Raw genomic sequence first — 21260 nt, forward strand, 5'->3', positions numbered from 1 at the left:
TCTGGATAAGTTTTTTAAACTAAATCTTGCTTGCTGGTATTATTCTGTGCTGTACAGCAGAGCAGTGAACGTCCTTTGCTGCCTGCCCCAGTGACACAGGCAGTAGTGGCTGGGCACTGGGGAGGAACAGGGAGAGCTCTGGGCACAGAAGCCCACGAGCAAAGCCGATTTTGTGACTGTCAGTGCACTTTTTGCCTCTGGTAAACAAAAGCAGTAGGTGATTTTGGGGTAAATTCCTGCACATCTTCAGAACAAACCAAATAATATTATTTATATAAATGTACCAAATACCCACAGGTTCCCTGCTCCCATCCCCAGCATCACCCAAACCTCCAGGTAACGTGACAAGGCTCAGTTCCAACAGGAGTTATCAAATGACCACCTAGTTTTAAGTAGGGTCGTGTTTGAGCAAGAGAAAGCATGGAGATAAAAGTTCCTCATTTCAAAGCTTTGGAAGGTTTTCATTCCCTTCAGCACAAGGCTGAGGTTCTGTGGTGCTCTGAATTATAAAATGTGGGGAATATTTATAAAGCTGGGCTGTTATTTGATAAAAACCACCCCACTGCTGCACATGGGGCTTTGGTGCTTACTGATCCCCTTGAACGCAGCTCCAGCAACCTCTACTGACTCAGTAAGAGGAAAAGCAAACAGAAGAGCTCTGCTCTGCCCAGAGCCCGGGATGGGCTTTCTGCTGTGCGCTCACTTGGAGAGCATCCTCACTCCCCGGGGCTCAGTGCTCTCCTGGAGATGGAGGCAGAATTTCATTTACACTGTTTTAGGTGACAGGACAAGGGGCGATGGGTTCAAAATGAAAGAGGAAGTTCAGGTTAGATCTAAGGCAGAAGCTCTTCCCTGTGAGGGTGCTGAGGCACTGGCACAGGGTGCCCAGAGAAGCTGTGGCTGCCCCATCCCTGGCAGTGTTCAAGGCCAGGTTGGACACAGGGCTTGGAGCAAGCTGCTCTAGTGGAAGGTGTCCCTGCCTGTGGCAGGGGTTGGAGCTGGAGGAGCTTTAAGGTCCCTTCCAGCCAAAACCATTCCATGATTCTGTTAAGGTACTGTAGAGAGGAACATGAAGGAGCAATTCTTTGTCATTAGGGAAGACTGGCAAACATAAATGGGACTGGGAATTCTTATTCAAATCACCTTGTGAAAACATACACTTAAGGCATTCCTGATTATGGGCAAATTCTGTTAAGGAATGATTCTACGCTGCGTTTTGTTCAGACCACAGCACTTTTCACTGCTCCAGTGCATTGCAGACAGCTTGTCTTTCCCACTCCTCAAAACTGAGCTGATTTCTTGTCATGGAGCGCTGCTGCACAAAGGCAGGAATTGTGCTCAGGAAGGGAATGATGGATCTTCCCTCGGTGGAGCCTCTCTCCCCCTTCCGTAAACCCACGATATTTGAAGTTTCTGGTAGCAAGTTAAATTAAGTGTTTCAAATAAGCATTTAATCTCAATTTAATGAGGCCTTCATTAACATAGAAAATCAGCCCTTTTTGAGGTTAAACAAGTATGCAGGAGATTCATCACACTGAAATGCAATTACTGGGGATCAAGTGACATGTTTGGGAAAGTTGCATTTTAATTCAGAGCTGTATCTCACAGTATTACTAAGGGCCTCTGAGAACCTGACACACTCAAATCAGCACTGAAAGAGTCACTGCAAATGGGACTCTCAAAGGGAGTGTGGCTCCTCTTGCCTGCTGGGTCCTGGTCGAGAGGGGAAAAAACCCAACATCAAAACCACCCAACATCTACAGCAGTTTTCTCAAGTTAGATCTGGAGTAGAAGGTGCTGAATGACAGAAGCCAGGGATGGAGAAGCATATGGTGGAGAAGCAAAGGTCCAAGAGGGCATGAAGAGGGAGAGCAGTCGGCTGGAGGTCTTCTAGGGCAATGGGCTGGGACTGCACCGAACGCCACACAAAGGGCAGTTCAGTCACAGAACACCAAAGAAAAGCCCCCAGCTGGCCCCAGGCTTGGGCAGAGTGTGGTTAAAACCCCTCTGCAGATGGCAATGCTGTCACCATGGGAGCCACGAGGATGATCTGACCCACATACCTGTGCTTACAGTGAAGGGCGCGCGCTCTGCACCTTACAAATCCCTGCACCAACCGCCACCTTGCCTAGGAAATTAGGAGCTTTTTAAAGGAAAAAAAGAAAGAAATGCAAACCTGCTTGGTATCCATATTTTGCACATTTAAAGAGGTGCTGCTGGGGAGAAAAACCAACTGACAAGCCACACAGAAAGGGACAAATTAACTCTAAAAAATGAGCAGCGGGGAGCCAGGCCAAGCAGTATAAATCATGCTTCCCGATGCAAATCTCACAGCCACATCTTCATCCCCTCACAAGATGACTTGCTCCCCTCTGCAGAGGAAGAAAGTCGCTGTCTCAGCCCATCGCTCACAGCCAGAGTAAACAGGGACGTGCTGCCAGGGCTGCTGGCATCAATCTCAACACCTGCACACACTCACCCGCCCTGATGGAGATAAATGAGGGCACGTTCCACCACCCAGGCAGCTGGGTGGACAGACAGACAGCTCAGAGACTCCACACAGGGAGAGAAAGAGAAGGGGCGCCTGGGAGGGGGAAAGACAGGTTATAACCATCACACCACTCAATCAGGGCTGCAGGACCCGCCCAAAGGTGAGATTTTACCCAAGTTTTCTGCATTCCCAAATAATCTGCATTCACACTGTGGGCAGAGGCACAGGCACCATCCCGTTGGTTGACGGAGAGGGGCAGCAGAGCCTGGGAGGGTGCACACCAGCAAGACCAGAAACCCTTCAAACCTGCCCAGAAAGCAGCCCCACAGCATGGCCCCAGGTTACACATCATGGGATGAGCCTGGGCTGCCATCTCTCTAGAAGTGGGTCAGCCCCAGAGGGCAATGTTAAGCTCAAACAGGACATCCAGCTCCAACCCCTGCCACGGGCAGGGACACCTTCCACTAGAGCAGCTTGCTCTGAGCCCCTGTGTCCAACCTGGCCTTGAACACCACTAGGTATGGGGCAGCCACAGCTTCTCTGTGGTCCCCTATGGGGCTGGGGAAGTAGAAGAACTTCAGGATACTTGGGTCAAACCAAGCTACATAAAGGCAGCACCTTGGTTCACAGTGACCCATTCAACTTAAAACAAAGGAGGTTTATTCCTGGTTAATAAACACATGTAACAAATTATTTTCTCTCTCTTTAGTTCAACCCAAAGTGAAAAAAAACATTCCAAAATGAACCACCTTTCAATAATTCCCTCCTTTCTTTTCAGGTCTGAAGAGAACACATAACAGAAGTGACCTTACCTTGATCTTAAACTTCATCTTTCACTGATGTGTCAAATCCTCATCAGCGATGTTCTTATGGACTTCCCCAGGGGCAGCAATTCCCTGGGGCTCTGAGCCCCACAGGGGCAGCAACTCCTGTGCCCTTGGGGATGGGGGACTTACTCCACAGGACCATGATGGGCTGTGGCAGGAAACTAGACAGCACCAGGAACTGGCAGGCCTGGCTTATAGGCTGCGCATATCCATTAGCACCATCCTCACTGGTAATTGGGATGCAATTCCTGTCATTTCACCCTGAGGACAGTTTAGATCTCAGTCAATAGACTCATCCTATTCAGCATGGGCTTAAATTCAAGCATCTTAAAGACACACCTCAAGTCAAGTACTGTGTGCTATACAAAACAGCAGCAGATTTAAGCACATGCTTTGGCACAGCCCTGAGCTGGAGTCATGGTGGTCAGCCCTCAAATCCTCACGATGGAAAACATCACCTTCCACAAAACCAGGGGTCTGCTGACCTGAGGTTTTCACAGTGGGTTTTAAGAGTCTGTGGGTGTCAATGCAGTGCCCATAGACAACAGAGGCAGCTCTCCCACAGGCCTTCTCCTGTTGGGAAGGACACCCCAGGAATTCTACCTGTCTGAGTCACAGACAGAAGTCCTGTGACTCAGCCACCTCCTTACCTTGCAGCATGGCAGAGGTGGTGTAGTAGTTAAACGGGACCTTCTTCACCACATAGGCATCCATGTCCAGTGAGGACAGCTTGTCCCCCACCAGCACAGACTTGCCCGTGCCGGCACTGCCCACCAGCATCACCGGGCGCCGGCGCTCCAGGAGCCGGTCCATGAAGTACCGCACACGGACTGTCTCAGTGGTGGGCACCAGGCAAGCCTGAGAGGGGCAGAATGAGCAGATGAGCACCCCCATCCACAAGCCCACAGCCACCTTCTGGGGAGAAGCCCAATTAGGGGAGCCAGGAATGAGGGAGGCGGCCCCAGTTTCTAGACTGCAGCAGGAAGAGAGCTGTTAAAGTCAAACTGTACAGAGGGAACCTTGAGAGCTCGCTGCCGGAGCAGCACCTGCATCTCCCCACAAACACATGTTTTCCTAAAATGGGAACAATTTCTAGCAGCCAGCTCCTCACTGTGGCACTTATAAAACACAAGTAAAGCAGAGCTGGCAAACACAATTCGCTACCTGCAGAACGGCTCATTTTGTGTCCAGATCACAAAACCAGATCTATTTTCAGCCACGCAGAAGGATGACATGGTGTCTCAGGGGCTTTGTCACTACATTGTCTCACATCCTGCTTCTCTCTGAAGGACAAATTCCCCCATCCTGCACCCTGGGCACACCAGCTCCAGGGTCACTGGGTGGCTTTGTGCCTGCCCCTCACGCACATCACTCATATTTGGAAGATGGATGGAGGATGTATCTTCACATGTAGAAAAAGCTGGGTAATTTGGTTGTACCTCATAAAGAAGCCATCCTTATTATGAAGTGCTTGAATGGCACTTCACTGAAACGCCCACATACTAAAACCCATGTAGTCCTCCCAGACCAAATGCAGGTGAGGTTCACATACCTGTAATGGCATTTCTGGATCAAATTCAAACGGGGGAATAAGTTTAGACCAAGGCTCAAACTTCTTCGTTTCTGGCTCGATGTAAAAGTCAAAGACTGTGCCCTGAGAAGGAAACTTGATGGTCTTGAATTCTGCCACCCACCACTTGCTGAATTCCACTCTGTGGTCCACAAGCTGCAAGACAGTAAGTGGAGAAAATATGCTAATCTGGAGAAATTCACTAGTGCTGGAGAACGTTACCTATCCCAGACCACCAGAGCAGGATTAGTCCTTAAACACATTCCATTCATAACGATTTTATCCCCTATTATTAAGCCTAATTTTTCATCTTCTTCATTCCTTCTCATCACTCCTATTTATTCCCCTAAATAATTCATCCTCAGTGTTGATCACTCTTGGTATGTCTGAGATTAGATAGATGGATCAATCTGAAAAAGAGAAATACGTGCCCGTGACTAAACAGACCCCTTGATTGATTCTGCTGCTTCTGACAGACAAGGACTCAACATCCATCTACATCTGTGGTCATGGGTAGCCAAAGCACGCATACTAAAGCCTTTCCTCATAAATCACACCCCTCTATTAATATTTAGGTTTTGTCTTCTGGCCTCTTTTCAGGCCACAATGTTTAGAAAAAGCTAGATTGGAGACACCAGTGCACCAAAGCATCAGAGAGGGAGCCTGCCCCTTTGTGTTTCTGTGCTGCCACATCAGCGCTTCCTTGTCTGTCCCCATTTTATCTTCCCATCCATGGAGAATTTGGAGCACCTGATTATTTTTCAAGAGCTGGGGGGTCGGTTTTGCTCTCAATACTGGGCCAGGACTTGCAAAATGTGCTTAGTCCCCTGCCCCAGGTCTCCTGTATGACACTGGGCCTGTCACTCAGCCTGAGCACCTTCCCATGCAGACAGTGGGGACTACAGACTCCTGCCTGGGGAGAAAGGGGTGGGAGAAAGAGGGGGAAAGTGCTGTTAGAAAGATGGCTGTGAAATACATAATGTGCTGTTCTAACAGTCCGTGGGGCATCTGCAGGTCTCACCTCCCCATAGCCATTCAATGTGCTTTGCCAAGCCACCAACACTTTGCCCATAGACTGCTCAGCCTCCAACAGGAAACGTGGATTAGAAGCTGAACTGAACCAAGTGGCCTCTATAGAGCCTCCTGAGCCACCAGCCACCAGGAGAGCAGAGGATTTGAGAAAGCACATTATTGGTACCCATGCTTTTGCAGTCCCGTGCTGTTCAGAGAAGCAGAATAACTGTTATCCTCCCTTCTGTTGCTCTGCCTCCTCGGTGCCAGCAGCAGAGCAGCCCGCAGTGGGGAGGGACGTGCAGCACTGCTAAAAGCTTTCTCACAAGGGTGCCTTTACCCCTACAGAGGCAAACTGCCTCCAGCTGCATTGTGAGGGGCTGCCCCCCCCCCAGCCAAGTAGTTCAGTGGAGCTGCTCCAGCCCCAGCTCAGTGCTGAACTCAAGCTGCTTCTTTAATACAAAGCCCATATGGATTTCTGCTAATTTCAGAGGCTGGAAACAGCAAATCTATCATCTGGTTTTATCCAGGGGCCCCCACTCCCCACCAACAAGCACAGAGTAGCAGGAAGCCTTCCAGACTGTTTCTCCTGACATTTCGGCAGCAAAAGGTCAGCACGAAGGGCACCTTCAATGGAGAGCAATAAACAGATTTTATATTGGATCATTTTTCATCAGGCTTCCCCTCGCTCCGGCTGCCGCATCCTCACGCTCACACTCCTGACATTTACAGAGCATCACAAGCAGCAACGCAGAGTCCAGCCTCCAAGACAAAGCTCCCAGAGAGATGCTGTGCCCCTGCAGCACAATCCCAGGCACATGTGTCCGTGCCATTCCTCCCCAGGGAGCCAGGCAGAGCCGGAGGTGCCAGGGATTTAGTGGTGGCCTTGGCAGTGCTGGGGAATGGTTGGATTTGATGATCTTAAAGGTCTTTTCCAACGTGGCTCTTCCTGTGACTCTGTGACTGACTCTGCTGTGGCCCAGGGAGCAGGGTTCAGTTGCTACACGAGCGTGCTCCAGCCAACTTGCTGTGAGCTCCTACAATGAGACAGCAGCTTGTACTGCTGAAGCAAGGACAAGCAATGCTCCCCAGGCTTCACTGTGTTGCCTTTATGTCACCCTGTGGTGATGCCACTAAGGCTGAGCATTTCCCAGCTGGCACAGAGGAAATGCAGGGTTAAGTCTTCCACAGGGACCAAGCAAGCTGGTCTTACACTGGTCATTTAACAGCCATGAGGCAGGATGGCTGAGCTTGACCTTTGCTGTTATCACTTCCCAAAACATCTGCTCCTTACCCTGAAGCACAGGTGGAGTCCAGCACATGCTGCTGGTGCACTGAAGCACATGGGAATACACAGACCCCAGTGAGCACTTGAGCAGCCCCTGAGAAGGGCAGTGCCTCCACCTGAGCTGGGAAAGGATTGCTGGTGTCAGGTCCATGGAGAGCCCCACACACTTCCAGACAACACAGAGCTTGACACAAGCCCACTAGAGAGCAGATATAGATCTCTGAGCCCTCAACAGCAGTGTCCTGTCACACAGCAGACCCACATGTCAGGATTACATGCTTTAAACCTGGGGACAAAGTATCCTCTGACCAGGAGATGCAACCACCCAACAGATTCCCAGCAGGGACTGGGCAGAACATGTGAGCAGCTCCAGAAGATGCTAAATGTATTTCAACCTGCAGACTTTGCAGCTACTCACACTGCCCTGTGCTACTTCCTGAAAACCTGGTACTCAAAACCTGGGTCTTCACATGCTTCATGTGCTCTTAGACAGCTCTGACCCTGCTTTTCCCAGGCAAGTCTGGAGAATACCCTTCCCAAGGTCGCTGCTGTTCACATGCTACAGCTCCCACCAAGCAGCTGTGTTTCAGCCTGGCTGGAGATGTCTCTGCTCCTCCCATGTTTTAAGGACAAGGACCTGAAAGGGGGCTGAAAATGCGCAGTACCAACTGCTGACCTCGAGAAAACTGTCTTCTAACAACATTGCAATGCAAGAGATCACCACCACCACCACCACCATCCCCAACCCCCTTGTTTAATGCAAGCTGGTGGATTCAGAGCCTGACAGCAGCAGTAAATCCACAGGACAGACACCCTGGGAAGCAGCATGGAGAGTACTGCCCTGTCTGACTCTGCATCTCAGACACGAGTGTAGTTTGAACATCAGAGACGCCACTAGTGAACCACAGCCTGATTAATCCTCCTGGCCCAAGATCTTGCTCTCTAGATTGCGCCCTGCAGCACTACAGTCCTGGGTGTGGGCATCCATCCACCAAGAGCTTGACTGAGCCCAGGAGCTCACGCCACAGACTCCAAACAGCAGGCTGCCAGAGGGAACTCAAGCTGAGCACCTACAGCCACCAACCTCAACCTATGACAAAGCACTGACTGGTTTTGTGGTTCAACATCTACCTGCACAGTCAGAGGGACAGAAGGCTGCTCCATTGACAGATCCATCTGATAAGTCAGTCTTACTTTGATCCCATTATGCACATCCACAGGCCTCTATAAATTAACCTGGGGCCACACAGATGATAACGGGGCTGGAGCACCTCCATACAAAGACAGGCTGAGAACATTGGGGCTGTTCAGCCTGGAGAAGAGAAGCTGCATGGAGACCTCAGAGCAGCTTCCAGTGTCTGAAGGGGGCTACAAGGATGCTGGGGAGGGACTCTTCATCAGGGACTGGAGTGACAGGACAAGGGGTGATGAGTTCAAACTGAAACAGGAAGAAGGAAGCAGTTCTTCCCTGTGAGGGTGCTGAGGCACTGGCACAGTGCCCAGAGAAGCTGTGGCTGCCCCATCCCTGGCAGTGTTCAAGGCCAGGTTGGACACAGGGGCTTGGAGCAACCTGCTCTGGTGGAAGGTGTCCCTGCCGATGGTGGGGTGTTGGAACTGGATGATCTTAAGGTCCTTTCCAGCCCAAACCAGCCTGGAATTCTATGATAATCAAACATCTCTCTGCTTTTATCACTTCACTCCTCAGCCCTTCTCCCCTGAGGTCTTTTACAAAAAGGAGCTGTTGCATTCAGGTTTCTAACTTATGGTCACCTACATGAGACCCCCAGGAAAACAGCACTATGTAAAAGGCTTGCATAAAATGCTGAAGTGGCATTTTCCTTCTTACCTGGTCTTGAAACATTGATCCACCAAAAGCCCAGACAGCAGCAAAGACAAAGTAAAGCTCATAGAGCTCCTTGGGACAGTCGGGAGGTGTGTTCTCCTCTGTCAGGAGGCATTCCAGGAGGTAGCACAACATCTGAACCATACTCTGCTCAGGAATGGGAATAATCTTCTTAAACCTAAGGGATGGCAATGTCAGCATCACAGCTATTCAGAACCCAGGCAGGCAAGGCTGGAAATGCTTTTTCAAGGCACCTCACTTGTCAGCAGTGCGTGTCTCGCTCCCTGGTACAGCAGCAGAGAGAACAGCCCTCCCCTCCCGCAGACCCGTTGGCCCCGGCACGTACACACGTAATAACAGTGATCAGAAGTTTGAACCATTTTAAAACTTTGATCCTCTTGAAAGAAGTAAAATGGAAGCTAAAGGCTGTGATTTCCTGCGCGGACGAGCACTTCAAACGCGGTCAAATAGAGGAGTCATCAAATAAAACCTTTCATCTTGCCATTTTACATTCATTTAGGCTCACTTACAGAATTCCAAACTAATACTGCAGCAGTGCTCAAGTCCTCCATAAAGTAATGACAGCTATTGGAGAGGTGGCTTCTACAATTTCTGAATTAAGCAAGCTACCAAAACACCCTGCTCGGGGCTGCCTGCAGCTAATCCTGCGCCTGTCACGGGCTGACACAACGCTTAGCAAATGGAGTGGGAGATGTCTCATGGACTCTGCTGCCAACAGCTGTAACCAGCTTGGTCACTCAGAGAGCAGCTCCTACTTCAAAAGCCCACTGCTATCACTAATGCAGCTGCTTCTGACACATTCCCACTGTGGCTGAAAACTCCCATGTTCAACAGCACCTCACATATGGAGACAGGCTGAGAAAGCTGGGGCTGTTCAGCCTGGAGAAGAGAAGCTGCATGGAGACCTCAGAGCAGCTTCCAGTGTCTGAAGTGGGCTACAAGGATGATGGAGAGGGACTTCATCAGGGAGTGGAGCAATGGGACAAGGGGGAATGGGTTAAAACTTAAACAGGGGAAGTTTAGGTTAGATATAAGGAAGAAATTCTTTATTGTGAAGGTGGTGAGGCACTGGAATGGGTTGCCCAAAGAAGTTGTGAATGCTCCAACCTCTGTGAAAATCCTGGCAGTGTTGAAGGCCAGGTTGGATGGAGGTGGGTGACATGGTTTAGTGCGAGGTGTCCCTGTATGTGGCAAGGGGGTTGGAATCAGATGATCTTAAGGTCCTTTCCAACCCTAACTATTCTATGATTCTATGGGGTTTTTAAATTAAGGTATAACTATGAAAGCAAGCAGAGGATAGCAGAAGATCCCTTACTTCAGTTTGTTGGGACTCTACTTTGGCCAGTCCTCCCCATAGTATAGGAGAGTTGTCTCACACAATGACAAGCAAGAACAACTTCCCTGTGGGCACAACTATGAAGCCAAATCAAGGTAAGGAGGCCCAGGGCCTGTTGTTTCTCTGCACTTAAACCAGTGATGCTCAGGGCTCTCAGGGGCAAGGAGGAAACCAGCCACCCATGCCATGTGCAGCACAGCACAGCTGTGTCCCCTTGCCCTTGCCAGCAGAGCTAGTCCTCAATGGTACCTTGTCCTGAGGGTGTCCAGGCAAGTTGGCAGGTACTTATCAAACAGAATGGTCAGGTTGGCTCTCTCAGACTGGATCTCCCTCCTGTCAATCCAGCTGCTCACTGGGGGACTCCAGCCCAGGTCTGATGGGTTGATGTACAGGATGCCTTTAGGCCCAGGGTAAGAGAGAACATACAGTAAGGACAGAGAAGCAACTCTTCCTTTTCTCCAGCAGAATTTCTCAGCTACTTTCACACTAATAAAAGCCCATCAAAAACACCTTGGTGTCCCAATACCTATCCCCCACACACACGCTGGAAACATTAACAGTGAAGAGACCTAACTCAGGAAACCAGGACACCTTTCTTGACCCTGCCCCAAATACAGAACACAGTCTTGCCTTAGTGATGTTACTGCTCTGGGCCTCATATGTACAATTAGGGGACATCTTCATTCCCTTTCCTATACTTCATGTACTCCTCCAGAATATCAGGAGCTTTTTCGGATAGAGACTGTCCCTCTCCTCATCCAGTCTATAAAGGGCTTTGCACAACAGGACCACTTCTGCGGCAACGCTGAAGCCATGGTCACCCATCAACAGTCAGAGCACTCTGGACAGATCTCCAAGATGATGACAGCTTCCCACATGGATCTGGGGTCAGGATCCTCAGCCTGTCTATGTGCTTCAAGAACCTACCCTGGGAACTTTCAAGAGGGACCAAGCTGGCCAACGAAAGACTGGTTAAAGGCACTGGGTCCTACTTAGTCCATGCAAAACGCCAGTGTGAAGCTCAGGCCAGGACTCACCTGCTCTGGACACAGTGGCTGGAGTGGCTGTGCGCAGGTGGCTGATCTCAAAGACCAGCCTCATCGTTGGGTTCAGAGGGATTCTCTCATTGCTTGCCAGGGTCAGCACCTGCACGTGGCAGACAGACAGACAGACAGAGTCAGACTAACTCCTCCCTCAGGAACAGGAATGAAAAGCATTCAGCACTTTATATTCAAAAGCTTGGCTGCTCAGCAGGTGGTTTCTAACAGACAGAACAATCCTTCTCTTCCATGACCCACAGCACTCCCTCAGGGTGGGGAAGAAAGGTGTTGGATTATGACCCTGCTCTATTTTTAAAGGGCCTAAAGTTACAAGCAGGACATTTGTGGTTACTCATGAGCCTAACGCCCCAGGAAAGGGGAATTCCAATGAAAACATGCTTTGAGCTATTTCCTTCGTGTACCATTTTCTTTATGCACTATTGGTTGTTCTATCTGAAGAAACACAATCGCATTATTTTAGGGGGTGTTATCACAGCATCTGCATTTCTCCCAGGCTGAATCACAACACACAATCAAGGAATATCCCCTCTTTGACTTATATTCATTACCTTATTATCATCCATCACAGTATTAAGAGACTCAATCCACATCGGATCAATATCTCCATCTAGTACCATCCACTTGGGACCATCATGTGTGATGTTGGCCAGCTCTCGCATGATGGATGAAAACAGTCCTGGGAGTGGGACAGGAATATGCTGATGAGCATTGAAGTTGCAACCTCTCCAACAGTGTTCTCTAGCAGATTACTAAAAATTATCCTAATTAATGTTTTCCTCTTAAGCATTCAAAACTCTTTACATCTGTACCTATCTATTACTATCTCACAGTCTGGGTCTGGTCAGCATTATCAGTTACGACCATTGAAAACTACCACAGACCTATGTAACAGCTTCATTATCACCAAGAATCATCAGGGATGATGAAAGTGAAGAACAGGTACTCAGAGGCAAAAGGAGGCATGAATTACACACTGCAGAGAAAACCACCTGAATACGCCTTGGAAATTTCTATGTGGTTTTCTGTGGCTGCAAGGGTATCAGGGAAATCAAGATGCATTAAACGCTGGACCATGGCTTTACAGAGATTGAGGGGAGAACAAGCACAAGATGACACTGAATGACAGAACAAACTGTCAGTAAAATCAAGGAGACAGAGAGGATACAGTGTCTCAAGGGGAGTAAATAATGAACGTTAAGAAGAGCAGGAAGGCTGGGAATAGAGCAGCAGCACTGCAGAGCAAATGCAAACTCCACAAAACTATCGCTCTCCTCTCCCTGTGAATGCCTGGGGAGATGCTGCTCCTCATGACAAAACAACAGGCAAATGTTACAAAAAAAAGCCTCTTTTGGTGAATTGTGACAAACACACCTTTTTTTTCTCTTCAGGACAAGCTATTTCTTTGGGATCCAGGTCAGGAACAGCTACTGGAATTCTATGACTTAAGACCAAGCACAACAAATGCAGAACAGTTTATCTGAAGCACGTATCCCATTCAGAGAGGGGCCAAAAAAACCCATCACATTTCACTGGCTCTGCCTTGATTCAGCTCCTGACACATAGGGTACATGCCTTGGAAGCTGCTCCAACATCATTAGCATCAGAAATAGCTGCTGGCTCAAAGCATCAATGGCTGCCTCATATACACCACGGCAGCAACAGAAAACTGTGCATCCACACCACAGGGAGGTCTTGGGATTTAAAAGAAGGGCTGACTTCTACAAAGAACACTTTCAGGATTCCCTTGTGGGACCTTTTACCACCTAACATGTATAACCCTTTCAACTGCTGATAACGAAAGGAGTGACAGGATGAAAGAGGAGGAAAAGAAGGGGCTGATCCAGGAGGGGACACATCATCTCCCGTTAGGCTGGGGTGATGATTGCCTTGCTGATTTTTGACAAGAAACAACCTATTCAGGAATGGTTCATGCAGAAAATATCCGCCTCGAGACCTCAGCCTGGAGCTCCATAAGCTCCCTTGAATGTTTTGGCTAGAAACCACTGGACAACTTGTAGGATATCCCTCCTGCTGCTCAGTCCCACCAGCGGCCCTGACCTGCAGCCACTGCGCAGAGCTCAGGCTCTATCCCCCACCTCCCGCTTGTCACTTTGATTTAGGGTCCCTAATTACAATTCAAAAGACATTAACCCTGGCACTGGAGCAAAGCAGGAGGTCAGGAGAGGTCTCCAGCAGGGGCCAGGGCTGGTGGGTGGCAGCTCATCTCCTGGCAGGCTTCTGGCCAAGGATGATTTATGGCAACATCTTCCCTTACCTCCCACACCTCCAAAGCAGCCGCACGCGGAAATCGAAGCTGCCTTTACCCATTAGTCACAAGTGAGCCTTTCCACTCCAGATTTTGTAACCTTTCAGCAGGTTTTTAATGCCCATCTGATTTTCCTCAGGAGCAATCAGGATCAACAGACTGGCAAATGCTGGTGTGCTAGAGATTGGGCAGTAGAAAAACACCACTTCTGCAGGTGTGCTACCAGGTACAGAAACTTGGGGATGGCACGTTCTGGGGGACCCCAGTGCACACCATAGAGCAAAAGGGAACTTTCTTCCATCACCAGTGCAGCCAACCCCAAAAAAACTGCTTGCCCATTCAGGAACTGGTAAGTGCTGATATTAATGGACACTGGTAAGTGCTGATAGTAATGGTGACAGGACAGAATCATCAAATCCCAGCCTGGTTTGTGTTGAAGGGACCTTAAAGCTCATCCAGTTCCAACCCCTGCCACGGGCAGGGACACCTTCCACTAGAGCAGCTTGCTCCAAGCCCCTGTGTCCAACCTGCCCTTGAACACTGCCAGGGATGGGGCAGCCACAGCTTCTCTGGGCACCCTGTGCCAGCGCCTCAGCACCCTCACAGGGAAGAGCTTCTGCCTTATATGCAACCTAAATGTCCCGTTTGTTTGAACCCAAATAGAGCAGGTTTATGCTATACTTCCCGTTTGATGATGCTAAAACATCCTGTGTATCCTTTCCACAAACTCTCACAAAGCTATGAGTGCCTGGGCCTCCACTGCACACAAAGAACCAGTCATCCTGTTGCTACTCAGGAAGGTCATGAAAACATCCTGTATCTACAGATTCCTTCACAAAACGCCATTTACCATCCTTCCATTCTCTGGTTGCTGGGTTAATGATTCCAAAGAGCTCGTCATTGGTGACTGCTTTGGGGTTGAGGTCTGTCCAGACAGGACGCCGCTTCATTAGCTGGTAAGTCTTGTGGAGGGATTTCATCACCTGAGACTTGCCCGTGCCTGCGTTACCCACCACGAAGACAGAGTGACGGACCGTCAGCAGCTCCTCCAGCTGCACCACCTGGGGAAGAACACCCCCAGGTTTAGACAGAGATGCTAAACTGAAGCTCAGATCTACGACATTGCTCCCACTGGGGCTCTTCTTTAGAAAGATGTGACCCACAGACAAAGGGATTTGACACTGGGTTTGGTCTCATTACTCTGTAATGACAGTGGGTGAAACCCTCCAGCACTATTTGCATCTGATGGCCAACAGCTGATGAGGCTCTGCTTTCCAGGGGCCACACTTCCCTAAGCCTACAAGAGTTTGCCCCTTTGGATGCCTCCAGAGAGGGAGGCTCTACAACCCCCCTTGGCAGCCTGTTCCAGGGCTCTGCCACCCTCAATGGCAAGAAGTTCTTCCTCATGTTGAGGTGAAACTTGCTGTGCTTGTGTGTTTATGGTCATTCCTCCTTGTCCTGTCGCCGGGCACCACTGAAGAGCCTGGCACCATCCTCCTGGCACCCACCTTTGTGATACTGATCTGCACTGATGAGATCCCCTCTCAGTCTGCTCTTCTCCGGACTAACCAGGCCCAGCTCCCGTAATCTCTCCTTGTAAGAGAGATGCTCCAGACCCCTGACCATCCCTGTGGCCTCCACTGGACCCTCTCCAGTAGCTCCTTGTCTTTCCTTGTACTGAGGAGCCCAGAATCCACAACCTCTATCAAAGTTTGCCTCAAGGGGAACATTATGCAGAGCCCTCTTTGTGAAAGCAAAGATGGCTGAGAAAACCCAAGTGATGGATGGTGATGTAGGCACAGCAGATCACTCAGCCTTACTTTGAGTATGAAGTTGTCCTCAGCCTGCAGCCGGAGGTCCAGCACCGCCTGTCTCACCAACGACTCAAAGTTCAGGTCACGCTTCCGAGGTACATCCAGAGCAGGGAAAAGGTCCCCAATGAGCCCCATGAACACCGGCACATCATCAGTCACAATCTTGGGGATGTTGAAGTCACGAAGTGAGCGCATCAGAACCTGCTCTTCGGGTCGCCCTGGGTCACCTCGCTTGAGGGAGCCGGCGACAACCAGCACTGACTTGATCGCACGTAAGCCCCAGTCGTAGTGATCCTCAACAGGGGAAAAAGCAAAGAAGGAAAACAAAAGGAGGGATGAGTTTGTGCTTACAGAGTACAACTCTTCATATTTCTGCTCTGTTAAGACCCTCCAGAGCACAGCTCAACAGTTGACTGCTTTGTATGGGAGACCATGGCTTCCATCAAGACCTCTAAAACACAGCACAAACCTTCTGTGACAAGCATCGTCCACCCAGCCTCACGCTGGAACAGCCAAGATCAGGTTTTTCACCTGGAGTCCTCTTTCAACTCTTCTCTGGAGCCAGCTCTGAGTTATGCAAATGATGACAAGGGAAAATCTGATGAATTAGAGCTTTGCACTGGAAGTGACCCTACCTGACATGACAGGGAACTCGCTCACAGATGGAATGGACATCAGAAACTCCTTACAGACAAGAGAATCAATAGGAAGCAAGAGACTGGAAAGCAAAGGGTCACTGGATACTACTTCAAACACGGTGTCATTTGAGCCCATTGGAAAATCTCTCCCATTAATGCCGCTGGCCAAATGCTTTTGTCCTGGCAGATTCTTTAAAGTAAAGCAGTTCAAAAATGTCATTGCTCTGATGATGACAAACCTTCTCCTCTGCCAGAAGCTGCTGCAATAGTTCAACAGCAGCTGTGAAGCTTTCGCCATGGAGATGAGTGGCAGAGTGCCACGTTCCTGCTGATTTTGGAGATCAACAGATTCATTGCACCATCCAGCCACAGAAGGGGCTCACCTGCTTGGACAGGAGCTCTCTGCAGAGCTGGTACAGGGTGATGAACTTCCTGGCCAGTGCCCGGGCCTCGATGAACCCCTCAGCCACCAACATGATCTCACAGATCAGCTCGAAGTCTGGCACAACCATTGCACAGGGCCTAAAGAGACAGACAAGAAAAGATTGCAGAGCCCAGTGGTTGCACAAGGCTGAAACCATCTGCAAATCCCCAATACAAGTGAATTCCTCAAGGAAATGAAATCAAGCCTGCATGTTCCAAAAGACAATTTCTGCCATTGTTATAATACAGGTCACAAACCCTGACCTGGACTCACCTGAAAAGAGCTTTTAAGTTCTCAGGTAGCTCAGTTCGCCCTGCATAGCCAGGGTTCATGGTGATGAAAATGCCTACTGTGGGAACTAAGTTAATGTCTTCTCCAAGAAAATTGAAGGATTTCTTCTTTTCCCTTATTGCATCCTGCACACACTTCACCTAGGAACCAAGACAGAGTTATAGTATTGGTGTTATGAACCAGACAACAGTGCTGCTTTCCTTACACTTGGCTCCATCTTAGGGGCTTATCCCTGCTTTGCTTTGGCTTTTTAGTGACCATACCAAGCTTTGTACATTGTTTGGAGATCTGTGTGGCAGCATCAATGTCCCATCATAATCAGGCTTTGACAAAGCAGAAAAGAAGGCTGGAGAGACTGGCCAAAGAGCAAAGGAGTTGCAAGAATTTGCAACATTGGCTGAGAAGACAATGATGGACGTGGCTAAGGAAGAGCAGCTGAGGAGAAGTAAATGCCTCCAAAGCTGCCCACATCTCACCTTGGCTGTTGACATCACCTCTGGGACACTTCTCAGCACATCTCACAACAAAACCACCACCAAAAGCTGAATCATCTCTGAACTTCCCAAGCCAGCAGGAGGCCAGATGCCTGAGATGAGATTCGGGACTGGCCAAACATCCACAATGCAGCCAGCACCAAAATGCAGCCCCAATGACACAGTGCAGGTCACTGACTCCCTTCTCCCATCTTCACTCCCCCCACACCACTGCTCTTCATGACAACCCAAAACCCTCCTGTGCCTGCTCCAGACCCTGACTGGGCCCAGAAAAGGAGCAACATTTCCCATAAGCTTGGCGTCAGCTCAATTGTAAATTGAACACTCGATATTGCTTTTAAAGACTTGGGGACATCAGATGCTTAATTTAAAAGCAAACCCACAAGGAAGAGGCTGTAAGACCTCCCCTGACACCTCCACTCACTAATGTATTGTCTTGTGTATTTGCCTGATTGCAAAAGACAAAAAACCCCTCTTTCCAAGGAGAGGAAGTTTATTAAAGCCAGATCACAGCACTCCAGTGAGGGAGAAATTCTCTATTCACTCCTCTAACCCTACTGCTCTTTGCCATCTTAAAGTTAAGCAATTAATCGATTCTTTCTCTGGAAGGAACTATATCGACATTAGCTGCATGACTAAGACAGCCAATTAAACATCACCATGGTTACAGCTCCTAATAGCAGCCAGGAAACATGATGATGGAATGACAGCCAGGCTGCTTCCTTCAGATGCTGCGCTCCAGCCAGGAGCGAGGGAATCATTAGCAGTTGAGTCATATCAGGGCTGCTTTTGTTCAGCTTCCTTTTTCATTTTAAGATCCTCAAAGACTTTTTTTCCCAATGGCAACTTTCAACTAGATCCTGATGGAAAAGAAATTGAGAGGGAACGATACATAAACCCCTGTTCCTGCCTGGGGCTTCTCTGGGACATCATGTCAGGTACCAATTACAAGTGAAAGAGAGATGAAAAGAGCGAGGAGTTCATGGAGGGGTTCAGAACAAAGTCTTTGACTGAAACATTCACAAAAGTGTAGAAACTTCTGGGCTCTCGATCCTTCTTTCTGCAATACCAAACCCAAAAGGGGGCCTAGGAAGAATTCAGCACCTTACTCAGACACTGGGATCCTAAAACCTGCACTCAGCTACAGCTGGGTCCAGAAGAACTCGATACTTTGGATACTTCAATTTGAAGTCCACCAAGGCTCAGCACTTTCAGTTCTACCCTTGTAACAGCTGTCTTGGTCTGGACAGTGCAGTTGAGCATCTGCCCTTTGCTCAAACTCCCCTGGCAGCTGAAATTAACTGGCACTTCCAGAGGATACTACTGAGATTTAGGCTCTGGAGAACAAACAGATAGAGCACTCCTACAAAGCAAGAGCCAGAAGCGGGAGCATGGCCTGCTCTCACTGCTGCCCCAGGATTTCAGCTCCTGCCATAAGGATTCGCACACACAGCACTTACCCTGGGTGCCTCCTCACCATCCCTGGGGCAGACAGGAGCAGGGTATGGACCATCTCTCCTCCTGCAGTCCTTTGCCCTGTGTAAAACACCTCCAGATTTCCTTGTGGGTCAGTGAAATGAAGGGAATGTGCCAGATTATGTATAAGCACAAGAGAACAAGACTCTCCAGCAGTTCTCTTCATCAGGGATTGTCGTGATAGGACAAAGGGGAACGGGTTTAAACTTAACTAGGAAGAAGTTTCCTGTGCGGGTGATGAGGCACTGGCACCTCAAATCCACCCAGATTCATAGAATGGTTTGTGTTGGAAGGGACCATAAAGCTCGTCCAGATCCAACCCCTGCCACGGGCAGGGACACCTTCCACTAGAGCAGCTTGCTCCAAGCCCCTGTGTCCAACCTGCCCTTCAACACTGCCAGGGATGGGGCAGCCACAGCTTCTCTGGGCACCCTGTGCCAGCGCCTCAGCACCCTCACAGGGAAGAGCTTCTGCCTAAGAGCTCATCTCAGTCTCCCCTCTGGCAGGTTAAAGCCATTCCCCTTGGCCTGTCACTACAGGCCCTTGTCCAAAGTCACCATTAATCTTGAATATAATCCTACTTGTTGAATATGACACATAACTTGCACCTGACTGAGGCAATAAGTAACCTCCGCAAGCCTGGACATGGATCTGCCCCAAGCACCCCTCTTTTCCTCCATGAAAATTATTCCCTACATGACTTAAGGCTACTCAGCCTGCCAAGGCAGCTCTCCTCCCTGAAATGATATGCTGCAGTTATCTCACAGACACCAGTGTCTTCCTCAGGTACAGAGCCATAGTGTGCACTGGTCTGGGAGATGCTGTAAAGAATTGCCTCGACACAAATGCTGCAACTGCAGAGAGAAAAGGAGAGATAAAAATGCCACATTTCATCAGTGCTGTGATATGCAGGTGCTTAATCTTGGGATGTAATTCCTCACCTGCCTACACGTGGAACTGAAACTGGAAACAGGCACTTTCCATCTTTACCCTGGCTTCAAAGGCTGCACCACAGCTGTGCCTTGTTTGTATTTATTCACAAGCGTTTCTCCACTTACCTGTACAGCAACCACAGAGAGGACTTCAACTGAGATCCTGTTAAACTCATCAAAGCAGCCCCAGGCTCCTGTCTGGGAAAGGCCTTTGTAAATATTCCCACAAGACTGGAAGAGAAAAGGAAAATGACACAAATGAAATCCCAAACGGAATCAAGGATGTGATTTCCCTGCCTGTTTATTTACATTTGCAGCCTATTGTGGGTATGGAACCAGCAGGCACAAGTCAATTATAATATTTATAGCTCTGCTGCTTGTCACTTGATTTGCTAATTGCACTTTAACAGCTCTGTGCACTGCTTTCATTTAAAGGTTACCTGGGCTGAGTGATCCTTGGCTCCCAAAAAGCCTGTAGCAAAGCAAGACTTGGCCCAACAGTTCAGCTTTCTGCAGTGGCCGAAGGTTTGGCACGTTTTGGACTTGTTATAGGAGAGGATCCTGAGAAAAGCAGGACAGGTTCCTTCCCATGCCAGTTCAACACAGGAATAGTAAAGAAGGCAGAAGCTCTTTCCTGTGAGGGTGCTGAGGTGCTGGCACAGGGTACCCAGAGAAGCTGTGGCTGCCCCATCCCTGGCAGTGTTCAAGGCCAGGTTGGACACAGGGGCTTGGAGCAAGCTGCTCTAGTGGAAGGTGTCCCTGCCCGTGGCAGGGGGTTGGAACTGGATGAACTTTAAGGTCCCTTCCAACACAAACCAGTCTGTATTCTATAAGAAATGACCAGCACCAAAATACCAGCACAGCCTCCATCTCATCTGAATAGGCCACAGTTTAGGAAACATTTCACAAGGAGTCTACCTCCATAAGGGAATGGGAAAGTGTAACGAGGCAGAGAACACAGTTCGGGTCTCTGCCTCTTGAACAACCTTGTACAAGTAGAAAACCTTGTACAAGTAGAAAAGTGAGGAGGAAGAGGTGTTCTGCAGAAAGGAACATAGCAGAGATTTAAGGAGAGGTGGTGGATCAAAGCAATGGAATACTCCTATCCTTCATGTCCCATCAGGCCCTGAGCACCCCAGCCCCATGTGACGATACCACGGCCGAGGTGGAAGTAGTACCTTGTAGTCCATCTGCTCAGAGCAGTTGAACACATACACCATGATGCCCAGGGCTCGCCCCAAATCCTTCGTAGTCTCCGTCTTGCCGGTGCCTGCAGGGCCCGCAGGTGCTCCGCTCATGGTCAAGTGCAGCGACTGGGTCAGGGTGATGTAACATCTTCCAGAGTGAAGGATGAAGGAACAAAGGAAAGAGACTGAGCCTTGGTCCAACAGGTCACTGCTGGGCTGCAGAGAAACAGCACTAGGGCAAGGCACTCAGGAGAGCCTTTCTTCTGGAAAGCTGCACATAAGCAGGACAT

At 49.3% G+C, this 21260-nt stretch overlaps 2 protein-coding genes across 2 annotated transcripts in view; one reads left to right on the plus strand and one right to left on the minus strand.

The window, feature by feature from the left end:
* Positions 1-21260, plus strand: part of SHISA6 (shisa family member 6) — a 542762-nt gene that overhangs the window by 361747 nt on the left and 159755 nt on the right. The gene's annotated exons all lie outside the window — the stretch shown is intronic.
* The window catches only part of DNAH9 (dynein axonemal heavy chain 9), a 165746-nt gene that overhangs the window by 111315 nt on the left and 33171 nt on the right, over positions 1-21260 (minus strand). The window contains exons 25-36 of the mRNA XM_062610562.1: positions 20962-21118; positions 19910-20014; positions 16864-17021; positions 16550-16688; positions 15535-15822; positions 14565-14775; positions 11997-12124; positions 11425-11533; positions 10637-10784; positions 9034-9208; positions 4871-5044; positions 3969-4176 (exon numbers count right to left, since the gene is read on the minus strand). Of these exons, the coding sequence (XP_062466546.1) occupies positions 3969-4176; positions 4871-5044; positions 9034-9208; positions 10637-10784; positions 11425-11533; positions 11997-12124; positions 14565-14775; positions 15535-15822; positions 16550-16688; positions 16864-17021; positions 19910-20014; positions 20962-21118 (2000 nt within the window). The remainder of the gene's footprint in view (positions 1-3968; positions 4177-4870; positions 5045-9033; positions 9209-10636; positions 10785-11424; positions 11534-11996; positions 12125-14564; positions 14776-15534; positions 15823-16549; positions 16689-16863; positions 17022-19909; positions 20015-20961; positions 21119-21260) is intronic.

This window comes from Pezoporus occidentalis, unplaced genomic scaffold (assembly GCF_034315485.1).
Source record: "Pezoporus occidentalis ecotype Australia unplaced genomic scaffold, CSIRO_AGI_Poc_V1 ctg148, whole genome shotgun sequence".
Lineage (NCBI taxonomy): Eukaryota > Metazoa > Chordata > Aves > Psittaciformes > Psittacidae > Pezoporus > Pezoporus occidentalis.